The 20328-nt window shown below is 39.1% G+C and overlaps 1 protein-coding gene across 1 annotated transcript in view; it reads right to left on the bottom strand.

Moving 5' to 3' along the window:
* Positions 1 to 20328, bottom strand: part of TMTC2 (transmembrane O-mannosyltransferase targeting cadherins 2) — a 149777-nt gene that overhangs the window by 105985 nt on the left and 23464 nt on the right. The window contains exon 2 of the mRNA XM_085308817.1: positions 278 to 1106. Coding sequence (XP_085164943.1) covers positions 278 to 1106 — 829 coding nt within the window. The remainder of the gene's footprint in view (positions 1 to 277; positions 1107 to 20328) is intronic.

Here is a 20328-nt window from a genome sequence, read left to right as displayed (position 1 = left end):
TTCCATCTTTAACTCCAAAATACAGCACTAAGCTTAACAAAAAATAAAGTATCCTCTTACCTTAGGGTCTCATTTTCTACATGTGAATACCAAACCTGTAACACCTAATCAAAACATATTCCTGCTTTTCCTCTTTTTTGCTGACATTCATATTACTGCAACTTAAATGGGTATTTCCTGAAGTATCTTCTTTAAACACAGTTAATAAAACCAGACAATTCAAAGACGAAGACAGATAGGAAGAAGTGACACATTCACCGTAAAGCGCACAAATTACCTTTAGCAGGGTTTACTTTTATCCCTGACCTATACAGCATCTCCTCATTCTGCCAGTCCCCATTCCTGACAACAGTCTTGAGTCCATAGAAAACAATTAATGCAGCAGTGGAACAAAAAACCAAGTTCTTCAGAAAGCGCTTCTGGGCTTTGACATAAAGGGCCCTGACACCTACTGTAACCAGCAGGCAGAAGCCCATACTAGGAACATACAGCACACGCTCTGCTATTACAAAGCCAACATAGAAAAATAGGTTGGTGGCAGGAACAAAGGGCACTATCAACAAAGACAGAGACAGAACGACAATGTTCTCAGTTGAAGGCAGCGGCAGTTTCTGCATCCCGTGCTTTCTTATGCCATTCTCYTCTTTCAACGCAAAGCTGGACTTCACCTCCAACATCTTATACTCCATCTCTGAGTGGCAGCTATGCCCATTGGCATTCTGCTTGCCRTTTATCACTGTTTTCCCATTGCACTCTTTCTCGTTGCTAGAGCCCTTCAAGCTAGAGTAGGTGAGGAGAAGGAGTCCAGCGTAGAAGGCCACAGTGTGTAGGTTCCTCCAGTCGCTGACTGCTTTAAGAAGAGGCACAGCATCCATAGACCAGTCAAAGCTGAGGGTGTCCGGGCACAGCAACAGCCAAAGGTTCTTGGCCGGCAGGTAAAAGAAGGTCAGAGTACGCGTGAGAAAACTGTCCGAGTCAGCTGCTGGATTGTCAGAGTTGGAAAAACTCGGTGGTTTGTTGCCCATCCAGTATAAGCGGATACCCAGCAGTGCAGTCCCCCAGGAGGTCAATAAAGCAATGCTGAAGAAGAGGGACAAATTCTTCCTCTGAAAGAAAGAAACATCAAAAMGAATCATCAGTATATATTAACATCAGGTGTTTAACACTTTAAATCATAAACAAAATCGATACATAGATTTTTTTTCTCTTTTTTTGTAATGATTATAAACACTGTAGATACTTGGCTCTGACATCTGGATCACAAAACGCTGGGGTGTATTGCTGACTATAAGGTAAAAGAACAGGCTCTTTCATTTAAGCTGTATCACATAAAATCAAGCTGTTAGAGACCATAGGGATGTCAGTCCATGAATGTGCCAGTATGGCTTTCCCTAATGAAAATCTAACTTSCACTATTTCACCTGAGAACCAAACAAACTTTCTAAGAAGGCAAGAGAGGAAAACAGGCTCCATGTCCAGAGGAAACAGACTCCATGTTTAGGCCCTCAGGCTCCTGCCACTGCACTACAATGATCACTTGGAGCCTTCAGGTCTGCCTTATTGCTGAAGGCTCCATCTCACAGCCAAAGGCTATGTTGTTTTCTTCCTTCCTTGAAGCTCACCATAGTAAAATCAGTGCTCTAAAATCCTTCTATATCTCCATATCCATCTAAATGATATTACATGAAGCATTCAGCTGTCTCCACCTACCCATGTCACCACGCTAGCAGCTCTAAGGGTCCCCACTTATTTATGGAATAATGCAGAATCTGCCACCTGGAGCTTTTGGTTGCCCCACTCCACTTGCACCTCCACCTTCAGGAAGTGCTTGTTTTTTTCTGAAGATTTGCAGAAATGCACCAGTTCTGTTTAAACGAGAAGGGGGAAGCAAGACTTTCTCACTTACTTCTACGACTGATGAGCTCAATTCCTGCTCGAATCATGCGAGTTCCCTGAATGCAAGCTGTTTGGGATTATTGTCTCTTTGTCAAAGTACTTATGAAAGTTAAAATACATGTATTTTTATATTTCAATTTCTCAGATGTCTTTTGTAAGAAAAGAAAAACTATTTGCCAGATAGCTCCAGACAGACTATAAGCATTTTGATAATCTCTTCCCCTGTTATTATGAAGAATTATTTGTCAATCATTTTTCATTTCATTAAGTCTGTTTTTTCCATCTCCCACTACACATTCTTGGGCTGGTTCTTCACTGCTTGTTTCCACTCAGCATTTAGATTCAGGACTTCCTGCTGGAATAGTTTATCTTTTTGCTTTCAAACAGCTCATTTCTTCTCCTTTTTTGAGGAGGGCTCCTTCCCTCGGTATCATAGAATAAGTAAGGTTGGAAGGGACCCCTGGAGATCTTCTAGTATCACGAAATAGAGCTGATTGTGCTGCTCCGCTTCAGGCCAATTGTTAATAGTTTTCTTTCAACAGGTTACTGATGTTCCAGTAACAAGTTTTAGTCTAGTAATCATGTAATCTAGTAATCACTTCTCTGCTTATCTCATTAAGAAATTTAGTCCTCCTCCTGATTTTGTAGAGTTTCTCCTTGTGAATTCTAAAATATTTAATGGCAGTTAGATTAATTGATTCAATTCTATGAAGATATGGAAGAATAAAATRAAGGTATTAGTAGGGAACAAACAAATTTATGACGAAAATGTTTCATGCATTTATATCAGTTCCACTTTAAAATGCTGGCATTTTTCATATATGAAACAAAGTCTGAGTTCACATATCTCAATTGTGATACTGACTGCATTGCTTGAGCTATTGATTTTTGTATAGTTCCATATCCTGGTTGATCAACAATTCTTTGGTAATAAAGCATCCAAAATCCAGACTACACTCTATGATGATTTTATGCCTGGGCAAGCCTATTCTAACAACATATATGTATTTGCAAGTAGAGCAATGATCTGTGACTCCTCTCCGATACTGTTTTTCCCCTAGCTGATGGGAYTGTTTAAATGTTCAAACTGGTTATCACTGAAACTCCCACCTAAGTTTATATTTGGAATAAAAAGACTCTCCAAATTTCATGGCTTGCAGGTATGTCCTCATATTAACCACTTATGTTCTGCTTTAACTTGTCCGTTTTYTTCCCCATCACATCGTGTCACATTAAAATCTTTCTGCCTGTCCCTTTGGCTCAAAAATTTCTGAACTTATTTCCTTCAAACATACAACCAACTCTCAAATTTTAAAAGCGACCCTTTTCTTTTTTAGTATCGTTCTATATTTTCTGAAGAGGAATAAAGGAGGTTGCTTAGAAAGACCTGGAAATGGAAAATGGAAAGCTTTTGTTTTTTCCTAATAATTAGAAATTCAGATAAGTTCTTTCCTGAWGGACCGTATCACTAGCAAGATTAAGACATCCCAAATACTATGAAAGTGAAACTTGATCAACAGAGGTGAGAAAGGTGCTTTCACAGATTYCTTAGACTGCTTTGTTGCCTTCTTATTTTGTTAATACTTATCTAACTCAACAAGCAGAAGAAAATCTCCCTTTGCTAAAGATCTAATGATTGCCCTTCTCAATTAAATACTGAGAAAGTTCTCTGTATTACGAAGCTCTTCAACACAACCAGATGAGAGCAGCTCTGCCATCCCTCATGGACAACAGGGAAACCTGCTAAAAACCTTTCCGATCTGATTCGTACCTCCTAAAGCCGTAACACCGAGCAGCTTGCCCTTTCTCCCCAGCTCTAGATGGCAAACAGTCTCYACCTCGAAGCTAATCCATCCTCATGGCTCAACTAACTATGTGCAGCCTCTCCTTTTAAGCTTGAATTTAAGATCTGCAAGGTTTGGATCCTCACTCTTTTTTGGTTCTATAAAGAACACAGTATTTCTCTAAGCAGATCATGTTTCATGCTTTCAGAATACTTTTTTCTTTATGTTTTACATCAGCATAAAATGAAATATCTATGCATTCACTTGTGCAGCTCAGAGGTACCTAAGTGATTTTCCACATGAGCTTTATCTCATGCTGTACGACATCAGTTAACTAGAGAGAGCGCTCTGGTAGCTTCTTTAGCTTAATTAACTCACTACAGGAAAGGCGTGCAAATGCAAATGCTTGGCATTTTTCCCCAGAAACTTTTTCAGAATGGGTCTTCTCAAAAGCCAGTAATTGAGATCTTTTTTAAAATTAACTAYATGTAACTGCAACTACTAACCACCTGTGCAACTCAGACATCCCACCGTAAAGTTTCACAGATTTCATAGGCACTCCTTGGGATTTGGTCTAAAACTGACACTAAAATCCTCCCTAACATGTAAACTTCTGTTCAAAAAAAATTTAAAGTAGGACATCATATATTTGTTTAATCAGAGATAGATAATGTTGGCTCAGAAGGGGAATGACTGACTCCTTTTTTCTCTCTCAACACTTCACCACATGAGTTTTGCATGGCTTTTACCCCACTGTACTCAGAGATAATAACGGTTTAGCTCATATTTTGGCTTTACCTTCTTCCAGAGTTTGTATAGAGAATGATTAAAAAAAAAAAAAAAAACGTTGCAGCAATTTATTACAAGTAAAAAATAATCAACTTCCCAAGGGACTTCTGTTCCCAAAAACGTGCTTTCAGGATTAAGTCTGCCAGATAAGCACTTTCACTAGCAACTCTTCCACTGAGCCTCGTTACAGCCTGTGCTCCTCCTGACTGTGTCCATTAGTGTAGCCCAGCAGCAGGAAGCGATCCGCTGTAATGCTTGGCAGCAAGGATTTGGATTACTGTACTCATGAGTCCTAATCCAGTCCATCTGCCATATGTTTTGACACCCTCATAAATCCTCTAATCTTTCATAAGCAGTCATTTTCATTTGGTGGGGGGGGGACAAACAATAACAACAAAAAGCCCTGAGCACTGATTTAGATCAGGTTTAACATCTCTCCTACTCTGCTAACAGTCAAGCACCACCACTGCAATTTTAGTGCTCGTGACTGCAGAAACTCCTCTCATCCCCCTACAAAAATCCATCTGCATGACCCACCCGCACTGTACATTTCCCTTGCTTTAAATCCTAATTCCTCACTCCATTAGACAGCTCTCGAATGAAGCACTGCAGAAGATTTCTTGATTGGGCAGCCCCTGCCAAAGCTCAGTCATCACCTAACCTGAATCCAGAGCATTTCCAAAAGACAAGACTCTTTTAACCTCACCCTGTTCAGTTCACAAAGAAGCATTAAATACGGCACATGGTCAGATAGTCCAGATATCAAAATCACTGGGACTAGCCATACACAAAACACTATTTTTAGAACGCTGGAAATGCAGAAAAGAAAGCGCATTAAGTCGCCAAGTGCTACCCACAACAGAGTTTCCTCTCCAACCGAGAGCTCGCTGAAAATATGTTGGCTTGAGAACTGTGGCTTCCCAAAGTAGCGAGGTGCTGCCAAATCACTAGGCTGACAGTATCTTGTTTCCGCCATAGGTAGGAGTTCCTGGATCGCAGCTCAGCTGAGTTTGAGCCGAACAAGAGCTCAAACAGGATCCACACCAGGGACAGAGGTATTTGTTTCCCTCTCTGCGGCCAGTGCCGAGCCTCGGTTCTGGGCTTGGTGCTGACCGCAGCCTTTCCTGCCCCCTGCTCACGCCTCCTTCCATCTCCCCCATCCCGCTCAGCTATTTGAACGACTGGAGATGGTGCCAGAGTGCAAGACATGGTACTAGCTTGATCAACCTGTGAGCACGACCAGTGCAGAAGACAGCAGCTCCCCGAGAGTAAGGCCCACACAGCCAAGTGCAGCATGCATGACAACTGCGAGGATAAACATCTCTACCCAAGGTTAATCCAGCCATCTGTGGCAGCAAGAACGCACGAGGTAGAAGCCCACGAAGACTAAGAGACATTTCTTGAATTGCTAGACTGTTCAGTAACACTGTCCRGCACTACTGTTACCAGCATACAAGTGGATAGGTGGTCCAACAATCACACCTGTATTTCATTTAACAAGTGTTATCTCATTTGATCGATTTTGCAGTGAATTGAGGGTACTTTCTGCACTAGCCAAGCTTCTGAGAGCTCACTGAACGCGCAACTACGTTGGGAGGCAGAACTGTTYTGAAAAAATGAGAAATGCTCTGCAAAAGAACACAGCACAAGACAGAGACCAGCCCAGACTGCTTAAAACAACGCAATTCAGAGATGTGGAACACGTGGCCWGCTCTTCRTCAGAGAAGCATTTGGGATTAYAGCAGATCATAAGCTGAACATGAGGCAACTGTCTTAAACGAYTGCTAAAAAGGCAAACACCATACAGGGGCTATGGACAAAAGCCTTCAAGACCTGTGAACTAGATGCCTCATGACAGCTGCCTCCAACTACATAAATGACTATGGCAAACAGGAAAGGAATGATCTGTTCTCCATACCCATGTCCAAAGGATAACAATAATAAGCTTARGTTAAAGAAAGGAAGATTCAGGTTAGATGTTAGGAGATACCTTCCATTACTAAATATAGGGATGCACTGGAACATTTGCTTTGGAGGTTGGCTATTTGGCTTTATGCTGCCTTTAAGAATAGATTAAATGTATAACTTGTGGGGAAAAACAGAAGTACTGCTAGTTCTGTTTTAGGGACAGAATGACGCACTGTATGGTCTCTTGAGGTAACTTGTACACATAACTTCTTGCTATTGCAACAACAGCAACACCAAAATTTGAAAGAAATTTTGGTATAGCATCTACAAAAGGCATATATATATATATATATATATATATATATATACACACACACACTTATATGTGTGTTTGTGTATTATATATATATAGAGAGAGAGAGAGAGACACACACATTTTCTCCTCACGACCTTGAAAAACATAACTCATCCATTCTCCAGTCATTTCTGCCTTAAGTACTACAGCTTACTTACAGCAGTGCTACTTTGTCTTAACGCTTGCTGCACTTCCCTCCAGTTCAGGCAAAATACTAGTTAAGATGATCCTCATGTTCTGCTCCCCCAGTCACACTAGCATCTTCTGAACATTTCTAATACCACAACATAACACTTCTCTTCCCCCCCACTTTTTACAAACTTACAAATCCATCTCATATTCTTTTTCAAATCTCAGTCATATTTACTCATGATTTATACTCTTTATGTATCCCATCTATGCAATGATGATCTCTGCACTTAAGACATTATCTGRTCTTAASAGTACATTTTTAATACTACTCCATGATCTCAAGTGTAAATACTCTTACAAAGTTAAAAAAAAATTTCCAAGAAAAGATTAATGAAAACACAGTCTAGGAAAGTCCCTGAACCTTTTCTAACCTGGCCACTACAATGAAAAATCTACATCTTTTCTTGATATTTTCCCTGTTCTTCTCTCCGTTTTTTCCCCCTCTAAGCATCCTTCTGCCAAGATACATACATGCTGTTATAGGAAAAATAATACAAAACACACACACAAAAAAAGGAAGATGAATACGTTGTGTCAGGAGTTGAAGTACAATATCACACAATATAGATATTGGTTCTATTTATGGTAAAATAAYAATTATTATTRTTATATTATTCTTCAAGCTTTCTGGTTTACGGAAGTGTGCCACTGATGTCAGTACTGCTGTAACAACTTACAGCACATTTAAACTCACCCCGTGAGAATTCTAACAGCAGTGCTGACTCAAAAAGTTGGCACTATAATGTTACAGCTCCTTGATAGCATACAAGATATAAAAAAAGAAGTTAARTAAAAACAAGAGTAAAAGGAAATAGTCCAAGTAAGATACTGCAAAAAGCTAACACCATACATAATAAGAATGGAAAACAGTCAAAAAACTTTCTAACGGACGTATTATCAACATGTTAGGAAACCCACGCAAACGCACGGTATCGCAAGGCTTGGCACCGCGCTTGCAGCAGCTGTTTCGCAGATTGATTCTTAGGCTGGAAAGGAAGGAGGAGAGTTGCAGCTGTGCAGAAGAGCACCGGGGACCCCATGCGGACCCCACTGCAGTCTCTGGCAGAGGGCTCCAAYGCCCAGCAGGATTTTGCACTCTGCTTTGAGCAAAACTTGGTGAGCAGAGAGCCCCAGGGTGGGGGAAAGCAAGCTTGGCCAAAGCCCTCTGGAGAAGGCTGCCCGCTGCAGAGCTGCCCGGTCCTCGCGGGTAACGAACGCGCCAGGCTGAAGCCCACAGCACAGTTTCTCCCTYCTGCACCATGCGAAGCAACCTGGCCTGGCAGCGCTCTTGAACTTCTCGCACTGCACGAACAACCAAAGCCGACAACGCATTAAAGCCCGTATCACCCGAACTGGTGGAGACACTTTTCTTCTTCTAACCCAAGTTTGTTCTGCTCTGCTGTACAACGCACAGGYACGAGCAAGGCGAAACAAAAGCATAACATTACTCCTAGGTCACACACCAGGAACCTACCCAGAAAGCTACTGCCAGAAATTATTGTGGTGCATTTCACATGTTTCCTACACTACGGGAAAACTGAAGTCTAACAGCATGTTTAATAATCAGTGAGAGAGAAACATAAGTGCTGTAAGACATTCAAAACTGCAAGCAGACATAGACTTTGTAGCTAACTAATGCAAATGGATTTTCTGAGCAAAAATGTCATCTAATCCCAAATTAAGCCTCTGGCAAGGACAAAGCAACCCTACCAATCCAGCTGCGGGAGACCATCAATATCAAGCTCTGTACAAATAGCAAGATTTGCACTAGTTTTGACAGGACAAGCCACTCGGATATAATAGAAGTTCCATCAGCTGGAAGTCCACAGAGCTACAAAAATCCATTTCTACAGTGGAGAACGAGCAGTGCCTATCGGATTTTTTTGTTTCTTTACCATCTACCACCACAAAAATTCAGACATGTCATTTGTTTTATTTGTACCTTTAAAAGTCTAGGAAAAGAATGAGCAGCAATATTGTCTTGTAACTTTATTCATAACAAAGAAAAAGTATGACTTTTTGAGCATATACGTATAATTCTTTTAATAAAGTAAACCTTAACACTTAAAATATTTCAAAGACAACACAGATAATACTGAAATTCTACTATGTGAAATACAGAACCTAAAATTTAGTTATGATGGATGTTCATGAAAGCAAGATTCTCTTAAGGTCATGACAAGAAGTCACTTTTTTTCTTTTGAAAATAAATATTAACAGCTGTTCTTGGTGCAGATAGTTTATTTTCAGGTTTATTTTTGGTTTGGCAAGATAGAAAAAAGTAGAGGTAATGGTTAAGCAACTCAAAGTTTGTGCAACATACTGAATATAAGCCCATGTTGTGACTGAAAAAGTGATAAAAAAAAAAAAAATACTGCCATCGCCACCGCACACACACACACACACAAAAGGTGACACAGGAGCAAGGACAAAGAACAGTCACAAGTGGCTCAATGTGTGTGTGATGCTTGAAGCCAGTACCTTTAGAAATAGCAATAAATTTCACAGTATCAGTCACTTATTGGTTCTTAATTTTAGAAGCACAGGTAGCGCTCATAATAAATAACAGTCTAACGAATGTCTCCCCTGATCTGGATGTAATCTTGGTATAAYTTCCAGTTATCCTACGCTGAAGTAGCATCACATTTTTAATTATAATGGGAACCAAAAGAATGAGAAGTAAAGCACAGCATAGTAATGAGTATCAGTCTGAGAAAGCCTTCAGAAAAATGATCTATAGAATAAGAATTCTATACCTTAAAGATCAAAAGTTACTGCCTACAGCAGATTAAAGGTAATTCAGAGATAGTGCTAGGAAACAGTAAGTCACTACCACAGATTAAAAGCTTGGTTTTCAAGTATATTGTAAGGAACGTCTCTCATACTCCCAACCAAAACAAATTGTCTGGAGCACATCTACAAGTGTCCTTTGTCATCTAACCAAGTCTTGCCTCCCATGGAACTAACCAGGAGGCTATAGAGCCCTGGCAACAACATTCTGGAGATACGTATGCTTGGGCATTTTAAGAATAACAGGTTAAAACAAGAGGAAAGAAAAAAAAAAGAAAGAAAAAAGGGCATCCTTTTATGGCCTGACCAGTAATATTGCAATTTGGGARAAGTAAAACATTTGGGAAGTTAACATTTTCCTAACAGCTTTCTATTTGTTCCCCTTTTTCATTAGATCGGGTCAGTTTCTTGCAGAATCAGTTATGCTCAAAGACTAATCTGAAGATGCGAGAGCTTGCTATGTCTTGGGCTAATTTTTATGGAAGCTTTTTGTATTCATTCCATATTCAATACACTAAATAGAAATTGGAACGAAAACCTATTAGAAAACAAATTGAGAGAACAAATTACACTTCTTGCAGCAAATAGCATTTGCTAGCTACATAAATAATGACTACCTGATGATACCAGCAAGGAGTGCTACAAAGATACCACAGGAATAGAAATGCACAAATATACATGGGAATATTTTACCAATAACAAAAACTGCAACACTTCAATAGGAAATTTCCCCAGCAGTAGGTTTGAGAAAAATAATAGAATGTTTCAAATAGCATGTCCTCTACCTAGCTTCCCTACACATGAAATATGGAGATAAAATCTTTCCATTTTTAGAGTTCATTTATTTCTACACTTTGCCAAACTACCTTTTCAAAAGGGTATTTTAAAGGGTATTTAAGCACAAACCTTTTAAAAACATGAACTGTGTTACTAGGGTGTGCTCCAGAGTCAAATGGAGTTAAAGGTAAAGCAATTACTGACCTCAGTAATGCAAGATCAAATCCTTAATAATCCAAATAAAAAGAAAGACAGAAATGGAAGATGGGGAGCCAGAGTACAGACGACAAAATTTATTTCATATCATGGGGTTGTAATTGGCAGAGTGACTCATTATTCCCCATTAAGCTAGTGTGAAGAAATGAAGTAGTTAGCAATCTCCTGTGAACCAATAACAAGATACTTCTCAGCCAGAGTATTAGGGGCTGAAATACTTAAAGAAGTTCAATTACTGGTACTGTAAAGGGTATGCTGAAGCCCCTAACCTATTACACTGAAGGCATCTGAATGCCTACACAGTAATCTTGTTGAGCTTAAAATAAGATCTTTAACAGTTCCCACCACACAATGAGCTGTGGTCAGATCAGTTTAGTTGTAAAACAAGCCAGCTTTCATGAAATCAGAGTGGAAAAAAATATCCCTGTAGGAAAATTAAGGAATTTATTTCTTTTGCTAAATATACTCATTCTATTATCAAAATATTCCTCCACTTTTTGGACCAAAAAAAGAGGGATGGGGACGAGAAACTAAATGGGTGCAAAGGAAATTCATTTTGCCTGCACACACACAGACACACACAGTCTTCCCTATTAATTCTTGGTTTGCACGCCTGCTTGCAGTACATTGCAAATGTTTCCTGCATCGTGGAAATAAAAWGCAACCATCTTTACTGCGCGTGGCTCTGGTGCAAACAGCTAGCCATCATGAAATTCATTCCAGCCTCATTAATGAAGGAAGTTTGGGAGCCCAGCATTTTGGAACCGTAAAGAGATGATTTTACAATGAGATGTGACTCAGTGTGAAGGCTGAAGGACAGCAGWTCTCTCTCCAAATTATCATACTAGAAAGCCATTTAATGAGTGAGGGATTGCTTCGCAAACTCAATACAGRCAGGATTTGGAAGAGGATATATTATATTACGCAGACACCCACATCACTGAGCGTTTCTGTTAAAGTAAAACCATCAAAATAAAAAAAAATCCTCAAAGTTGCTTCTATTTCGAGCTTTCGGTTTGTTTTCAATAAGCGGTCTCAAATATAAAACATAGATTTTTAGAGATTAGCAAATCGACATAATTCCATATAACAAAGCGAGGTTTAGTCAGCTAGGTTGCTAAGGTCAAACGAGATGCTCCAAAACACAAACAAGACAAATTTGTGCCCTGAAAAAAAGCTGGCAAAGAAGCAACCAAAGAGCAGAGAGGTAACCTTCCTCAACACAAAGCACAGAAGTTCTGTGCTAGCTACCTGCCCCCGTACAACATGCTCTTCCCCAGGGGGACACTAAGGGCACCATTGACTCAAATTAAATTGTGCACAACCTAGAGTCCTCCCYTCACCCCAAATCATATCACAGCAACACCCAGCTTCCAATACTGATCAAAAAAAAAAAAGTTCTGTATCACTCATGTCACAGCCTTCATTCATGTTAGAAACTAATAATCCAACTTCTAGATAACGTTATTTAATTTGCTAATGAACAGTCGAATTAGAAAGGGGAGAAGACAGTGGAGCACAGTATGTCTAAYTTCTTAAAATCAAAAACACAGACATAACTGGACTAACTCCCAAATCACATTTATTTTCTAACAAGTAAATTCAGTCTGTTGCTTCACAGTACAAGGACTCAGACAGCATTGCTGCTTTTGGGATTTTTCATTTTTTTTAGTAACATTTCATTTTTCATTTTCTCARTCTTTGAAAACAAATGAAGCTCCACTAAGCATAAAAGATACATAGCTTACATTAACACAGGAAGCCCTAGAGCCATTACACTGGAGGAAGGACTATCTGGCCACCAAAGTCCTTCCTGCCCTTGTAGTCCCAGTATCCACTTTGCACAAGCTGCTTATTTTCAAGGTCAGTACAGAAGTTTTACAAGCTGTCGAGCTAGTAAAGGTACAAACTCATTAACCTTGCTGAAAATTCTGTGATGTATTTCCTTATCCSTTAAAGGCATGCACATCTTCAGTTCCCTGAGCACTTTCAGACACTGAAGATAAAAATCCTCCACTGCTAGTCTTTTGTCTACACTTCAAACTATCCACTCTGCCCATATGCCCACCAACGTCTCATCTCTTCTCTCAAAAGTGTCTTAAAACTCCCTCCAAAACCTCTTCCAGCTCTCTGTCACGAGTGGAATCTCTCCCTCAGATCACTCTTAAAGTGTATATTTTTCCAAAGTCTTGCTAAAAAATGCTATGACGAAATGCACCCAAAACCAGATCAAGATGACTCTTCTACTACCAGTTCTGACATAAATGTTCTGAATTATATTAAGCACCTCACTTAACCCCCTTCTGCTTCCTTTGGCTCTAATTCTTCCCTACTGCCTCTAAATTTGGTTATTAAACTTGTGAAAGCAGTAGGATTTTGTGAAGAAGTTTCTGCAGAGCACAAAGAGGCCCTGCTCTAAGTTCCATTTATACAAATAATTAGGCACAACTATCCTAAATAGTAGTGGCCTTTTTTGCTTTGAGATCTGGAAATTTTCTTCTTACATGCTTCTGCTGCACACATATCTAGTCTAAGTAAGAGCTTTCAATCATTTTATTCTCATCTTTCTTTGCCCTCAACTCCTTTTGTTTGCTTCAGCCACTTACTACACTGAAATGCAACKGTGCCTTTGGAAACGGTGAAGCGCGCTTTTATGCCTAGTGTCTTGCAGAATCTAACACTATCCAACACTAGGTCCCAAGAAGCTCAAATACAGTATTATCTGATATTTACTATTACAGAATTTTATGATTTAAGTATTCAGGTACATAGCTATGAAGTAAGTCCAGTACCAATTCGAAAGAACTAATCAGTTTTGAAGTATCATCATTTATCTTGCTTGCCAGTATCTCACTAGGGAAAAAGATTCAAAAGACTTATTGTTCTTACATATTGAGTGAAGCAAGGGAGAGATAACTTCCTTTATGAGAGCAAGCAGCACAGCTAGAAAAACACACACACTATCATTGGAAAAAATGGGCCAAAAATAGACAGCTGGTCTAATAAAAGATATTACCTCTTCCAACAAATTTGGTTATATTTTTACACCACCACAGTGACAGTGATACTATTGCTGCTTGCTATTAAGGGAGAAAAAAAGCCTACAGACGTCAAGGCAATTTTAGCCTCAAAAAGACCTCTCTTACTGTCACGTGGTTTTCAGCTAAAAAGTGTGCAAAGTAGAAATAAGACTTTTAGCACAATACACTGAAAGATACTATGAATTTGCTCTCTTCTTAACGCACAGTGCTTTTGTCAGATTCTTGCTTTACATAGGAATGGCCAAAATATTTCTGGAAAAATTCTTCCTTAAAAGAAAATAATGATAAGTGGGGAAATTTCAAAAGAACTCTTTTTGTGTTTGTGGGGAAGATATGGGGTAAAAAGCCATAAATAAGACAGGGATGAAAGGAAACCTCACAAGTAAAAGAAATTAATAATTTAATAGAGAGAAATCAGGAGCATAAACCAAGTGGTGAGGGTGAAAGAAGAAAAAAAGCCAAGACACAGAGATAAAGGAGAACAGTAATGGGTTGAAATAAAAGCAAACTCAAGTTCCTATACTTTCCTTTCCCAAAGAGAAAGGAAAGAATTAAAGAGAGGAGAGGAGAAAGATAGTCTGCAAAAGTAATAGTAGAGCTATTCGAAATTAATGGCAGAGTAAAAGAAAAGAGACTGAAATACATTTAAACATGAGGGCTGAAAAAAAAAGGTGGCTTTCATTGTTTGGAAATCTCTGTGATCCCCTTTTCCTTCTGTTTTTTCCCTTTTCTGTTTCTGAATTCTGGAATATGTGCTATCAGAGTAGCTGCCAGCAATTCTACTTTGGCTACCTCCCAGTTTTTTAAAGAGACCCAGTAAACTCTGCCTACCCAGGGTGGGTACAACAGCAATAACCGTAGTGCTTAACCTGAAGAGACTCTCCTACTGCCAGCATCTCCATAGCCAGCTCCTGTCCACCCACATTCGAAGCTATAAACCTCCCCAATCACTAAAAAGTGGTTCCAGAGCAGAGTATGGAAGATCTAGGGGGAAAGGAGAAAAGAGAAACAGAGAACTGCTACAACTTCCACTGAAGAGCCAAGATGCCCAGTCAACAGTTTAAATATCCTTTGTTGGTGGGACAGAGAGGGCATAAACATCCCTACTCATTTCAAGGTTTTTTATTCTTCCTTTTTTTCCCCCAACTTCCTAACAGTTGTTAATCATTTATGCACTTCTCAACTTTGCCAATCAATGCAGCACATATATTTCCTGGCCTTACTTAGAAAAAAAATGAGGATAACCTTTAAAGACTAGAACTACTCATTCATTATAAATTTACCTAGCTAACGATATTTATTTCAGTGATGAAAAATATGACTTGTAAGGCTAACATTTTTAATTTACATACATCCAAGTTTAATTAAAATTCCTCTTGACTGCATGAGAACATAAAAATCATTAAACAAAATACATGCAAGGATGACAACTTTTCAGAAGTCACTGGAAGGGACTTTGCCATTTTTCCAATTATTGAAAATCACAGAGTCACAATTCACATAGCTAAGTAGGAACTAAACTGCAAAGGAAAAATGGAATTCCCTGTAGTGGTATTTGTACTTCCCTGAAGCAAACTACTTAAACACTGCTGGGCTGTTATTGCGGTAATTATAGATTTCTGGTTATTGGGTTATTTCTGAGTATTTCAAATACTAAAGCCTAGACCCAGAAAACAAGGAAAACATCATAATGCTGAAAATTCTGGTACCTATATTTTTTTATTCACCTACTGACTTGGAAGCACCTACATCTTCAGGATTATCTTTAGAAAGCATAGCATTTTCCTTCCCTTTGATCAGTGACATTTCAGAATCATTGAAAATGCCTTCCTTTTCATGAGGAAATAAGAATTTCCCTATTTCCATCTCTCTTTCTTATGATCATTTTCCCTCTTCAAAGCTGTTCCATTCTGCGTGCAATAGTCAGGTTTCCAACTGATAACAGAACAGTATGAGTAGGCATGACCTAACTCTTTTGTTTTGGAGGAGACCTGAACTCTGGTATCTCATGAAAAAGTAATTAATTTAGAATTAATCTGAGCATGCACTATTACTTCACTGCATAGGGCAGGCGTAATGTGTTAGGGTGCAAACAGGACGAAGCATACAGCAGTCTCTGATGGGCTGAAGTAAAGGTGGGCTCCATAAGCCTAGGTGGGCTTTCAAAGAGCTCTGCACACAAACTTGTCAGAATATGCCTAAAAGCAGCTCCTTAAGGACTTAATTATGATGTCTAGGGACTCTGTTCAACTAGAGGTGGCAGCTGAACAGGACTTGAAGATCTGCCTTTTGGAGTTGGGCAAACATGACAATTTAGGATCAACTGTGCCTCTTCTTTGGATCTAGCCACAAGTGCTTGTGTGAAAGGTTTACATACTTTCCACATGCTACAAGTATAAATAAAAGATTTTTTTAACCAATAGTTAAATTACAAAAAATGCTTCCTAGAGGCGCTGATCCCAAGCTGCAGCAGACCTCCCTCTGAAAGGAATGCGAACAGTTGGGGCTGATCTCGCTCTTGTCAAATCCACAGTCAGACTTCAAATCTTATCACAGAAATAACTAGAAGGCTAGAAAAACCACTTCATTTTAATTTTTGTTATTTGCCTTCTGAAAACTCAGATTAAAAAGGTTTACATTCTTAAGCATTGGCCAAAACCATAAGGACTATGTATATCGGTTTGGGTTTTTTTTCCCCTGAAAGTCGAGATTCTACTGGGACAGATGTTACAAGTGTATAATTCGTTGCTCACAGTTTACAGTATGTGTATGTTTTGTTAGAGGGCTGTGGCTTGACAGAAGCAAGTTGGGCTGCCTGCCTGTCTTTCCATTCAGCTATGTTCAAGTGGGATACTCTGAAGAAAAGGAGGTTTCTCTSAGAGAAGAAACACAAAATGAGACAGATCAGCTTCTGCAACAAAGGGGACAACAGAGAAAGGCATAGCGCTAAGCCAGGAGGACAAGAGCGGGCTGAGGCCCTTAAGGGGAACAGGTCCCAGAAGACTTTTCCCAGAGACCCAGAGGAGGCCATGAAGAGTCTACCTAAAAAAAATTAGAGGCCTTAGCTTGCCAGTAGACAATAAGAAARCTTGTTTTCAATTGCTGGGTCAGGTGAATTCAAATAACAGTATAACTGAACTCTCTCTTCCATAAGACATTCTGCCTTATTTTAGTATTTTATGTTCAAAAAACTTGAAGTTTTAAAGATTCAAGGTCTTCTTGGCACAGGCAGGACATATCTCAAAGTTCTGTCTGGGACAGAATAGCAAGATTAAAATGCTGAGAAAATTGCCTGCCTCCAGTTCAAATCAGTGCGTATCTCCCCAGAAGTGCTATCAACAACTTACTCTTTGTGTATCGAGGCTTGCCATTGCTCTAAAAATGTCACTGACCTCAACAGAAAGGAACACAGCTAATAAAAGGGCAACTCTTTTTGCATTAACTTTGTTTTCCAAATAGAAAAGTTCAACTAACATACAGCATTTTGCAATTAACAGCAAAACATCTAGCCTTTCTCTAAGGTCAGGAAAAGGAAGGCCAACCTGGGAGGAAACCTGGCTCCACACAACGTAGGGGAGAGCTGAAGAGAGCTTCGGAGGCTGGGGTGCATTTGCCTGAGACTCAAGTGGGAGTACGAACCCTCCTGGAAGTGTTTCTACACCTCGGGCTGGAATTTGGGTGTATAAGGTGCTAAGGATAAAGCTCAGGACCTGCAGACTCCACCAGCTTCAATTCTTACTTTTTAATGATTAACCTTCAAGGATGGGGACCTGATAACCTCTTTTGCTACGTTATCATCCACATTTTAAAATAAAATAAAATAAAGTACAACTCAAAAACTGCTTCTATAAATGCCTAGCTGTTTACAAGTGGTTTAACATTTTAGAAGATTAGTTCTAAAGATGGTTGACAGTAACAATGAGGAGGAGGTAGGTGGGGGAGCACAGCAGAAATGTGTGCTAAGGTCCTTTCAGTCACTGCGGATGAGTAGAGATTAACACACGATGTCTGAGGACTCTGCAGGAACAATGTTCTTTCCTGGATGAGAACATATGAGGAGGAAAAAGTGCCAGAGCTTGGCTTTTTGAATGCTACAATTTATTCATTTTCACCCAGAAGCTATCTGTAAGCTCTATTTTATGCCAATTCACCTGTGTTTTGTGTGCATCCTTAGATTATTTAAGGTCAGACAGCAGCTTGCCCGTAGGTGAGGTTATTTCTAACCATTTCTGATGATGTAGCTATTATTGCTGGAAGTTAACTTCTTGGAGTGTAATTCTTCTTTCTTATCCCACAATTGTAATTCATGCAGAATTTGTACTTTAAAGTGTCATTAATGCTAAGCACACTGTATTTCTGTAGCTGTAGCTTGGAAAACAGTCTTTTATAGATTTGTGAGAAAGAAAAGGGTATCCTTCGCATATTAAAATAAAGACTTTAAATTGTAAGAAGAATCAAAAAAATTAATATGGCTTACAAAAATTCCAGCATTATTTATCCTATACTGCCTTTCTTTGACAACAAAATTAGTCAATAAGGGAAGGCTTGTACAATGAGCAGCATTCTAAAGAACAAAAAAACCAAAACAAAAACAAMAGAAAAATCTTTACAGATGACGTATTTATGTATGATTAAAAAAGATGTAGCTAAGAGATATTTTATTCTTGAACTTTGAGTTAACAAAGACCATGTTCCAAACAAGTCACTTCACTGCAGCAGCACAAATGTGTTCCAGTGCCATCTAGCTAACACTCAAGTAACTTGCATCACTACACAAAAATCCCATCTTCCTGCAAGTATCCTTTCTTCAGCAGAAAGCAAATGGAAAGGTGACACACTGTTTTTGCTTCTGATCCATCAATGTATTGGAGCCTGAAACATTCACATTGCTTTTGAAACACTTGAGCTTTCATGTATTTATGTGAGGAATGTTAAGCACGTAACCCTAAAACACTTTATGCTGTGACTGAGCTTTTCATCTGGACAGATCCACATGACTGAGTACTTTAAACACTGTCCTTTCAAGTATAAACATATTAGGTGTCATTATGCAAACATTTGGTTCCATTCTTCTGTGCCATACATGAATGGAAGGGGTTGAGACAAATAACGGAAGAGCAAAGGAGGAAGACTGTTTCATCTTGTTTCTGTAAATGGAAAGAGTGCTGATTTCTAAAGAAAAGGAATTTGTAAAAGCAAGGGAATAATATATGCGAAGGGCAGAACACAATGCCTTAAATCCTTCGAAATCTCATTTTGCCATCTCTAGAATGAGTTTTCGAAAAATAAAAGGCATTTGCAATTGTGATCAAGCCACTGTGACTGTGTTAACACTAACAAAAAACGTGCAAGCTCTTTTGAATCATAATCAAAATTCTCCAGTTTAAAATAATTTGATAGTCTAACACTTTTTCCTGCTGCCCAAAATGGGAAGGAAATGGGAAGAAAAATGGTTCCTTTTGTCTCAGTAATGTACTTATGTCCTCTAAAAACCATAACTGAATCATAAAAGCCTAGTTTTAAGTCTTTCTGTCTTGAAAATGTACCGTTTAAATCTCATCTGAACTATCTGGATACCCAGCATATACGTTCTAAATATACCTTCTAAGTCATACCACTTAAAAATCCCAGAAAAAAAAAATTATTTAAATGTATAGCCACAATCATGAACATTCTTCTCAATATAGTAACTACRTTTTGGTTTTTAGACTGTGAGAGCATGCACATTCCTTAACTGCTTAACAAAAGAATAAAATCCAAAATTCATCTTGTGAAGATTAAAAAAAAAAAAAAAAAGATAATGAAGAGATGCAAAGTAAGAGTAGGGGTATATTGTAGCAATGCTACTGTAAAATTATCTACTAACTACATTTAAAGTTACACAATATTTCTCTTGTCATATATTCTCTCACTATTTAATCCCCTTGTCCTGGTTTGCGTTTTTTGCTAACATTACTGATTTCCCTCCAGAAACTTGCAAAAGTGTTTCCCAGTGGTTTAATTATCAGGTTTCTCAAAGGGTATTGCAAAACACTGCTTATTCTTCAAAGGACCCTTCGTGAAATGTCGCTGAACACTGAGGTGGGACCAAGACGTCTGATGGAAATCTCCTCCTGAGATGTGCCCCATTTGCTCCAGTTGAGTAAAATCAGCAGTTGAAAGGCATCCTCAGCAAACGCCGCTTTCTGCTCCCCTCCCATGAGCCTCATACCTCCATGGTAACAACTCTGCCTCCCCTCCCCACCTCGATCTTGATAGGGATAKAACTCCCTCTTCTCTCCTCACCTTTCCCACCAGCTTTCATACCACACCTTAGGCTCAGGACATCATAGTCATCAGTGCTGTGTTGGGACCAACRAAAATTTCTCTGTCCAGAATTTTGTGGCAGATGCTTCTGACTGCAAGATGTGAGGAAGAAAAAAGTATGGCAATGCAGCAACCAGACAAAGATAAAGGAGATTTACAGAGCACCTGCATGACGAGGAAACAGTAGACCTGAAGACAAATGAGACAGTAAATGGACCGAGGAGAAAGTTGAGGTGTTTAGGGCACCTTGGTAGACGATCCCTGTTCAGACTAG

Source organism: Rhea americana, unplaced genomic scaffold (assembly GCF_003343005.1).
Source record: "Rhea americana isolate MKP2758 unplaced genomic scaffold, rheAme1 scaffold_283, whole genome shotgun sequence".
Taxonomy (NCBI): domain Eukaryota; kingdom Metazoa; phylum Chordata; class Aves; order Rheiformes; family Rheidae; genus Rhea; species Rhea americana.
This window is presented reverse-complemented; position numbering and strand designations above follow the sequence as displayed.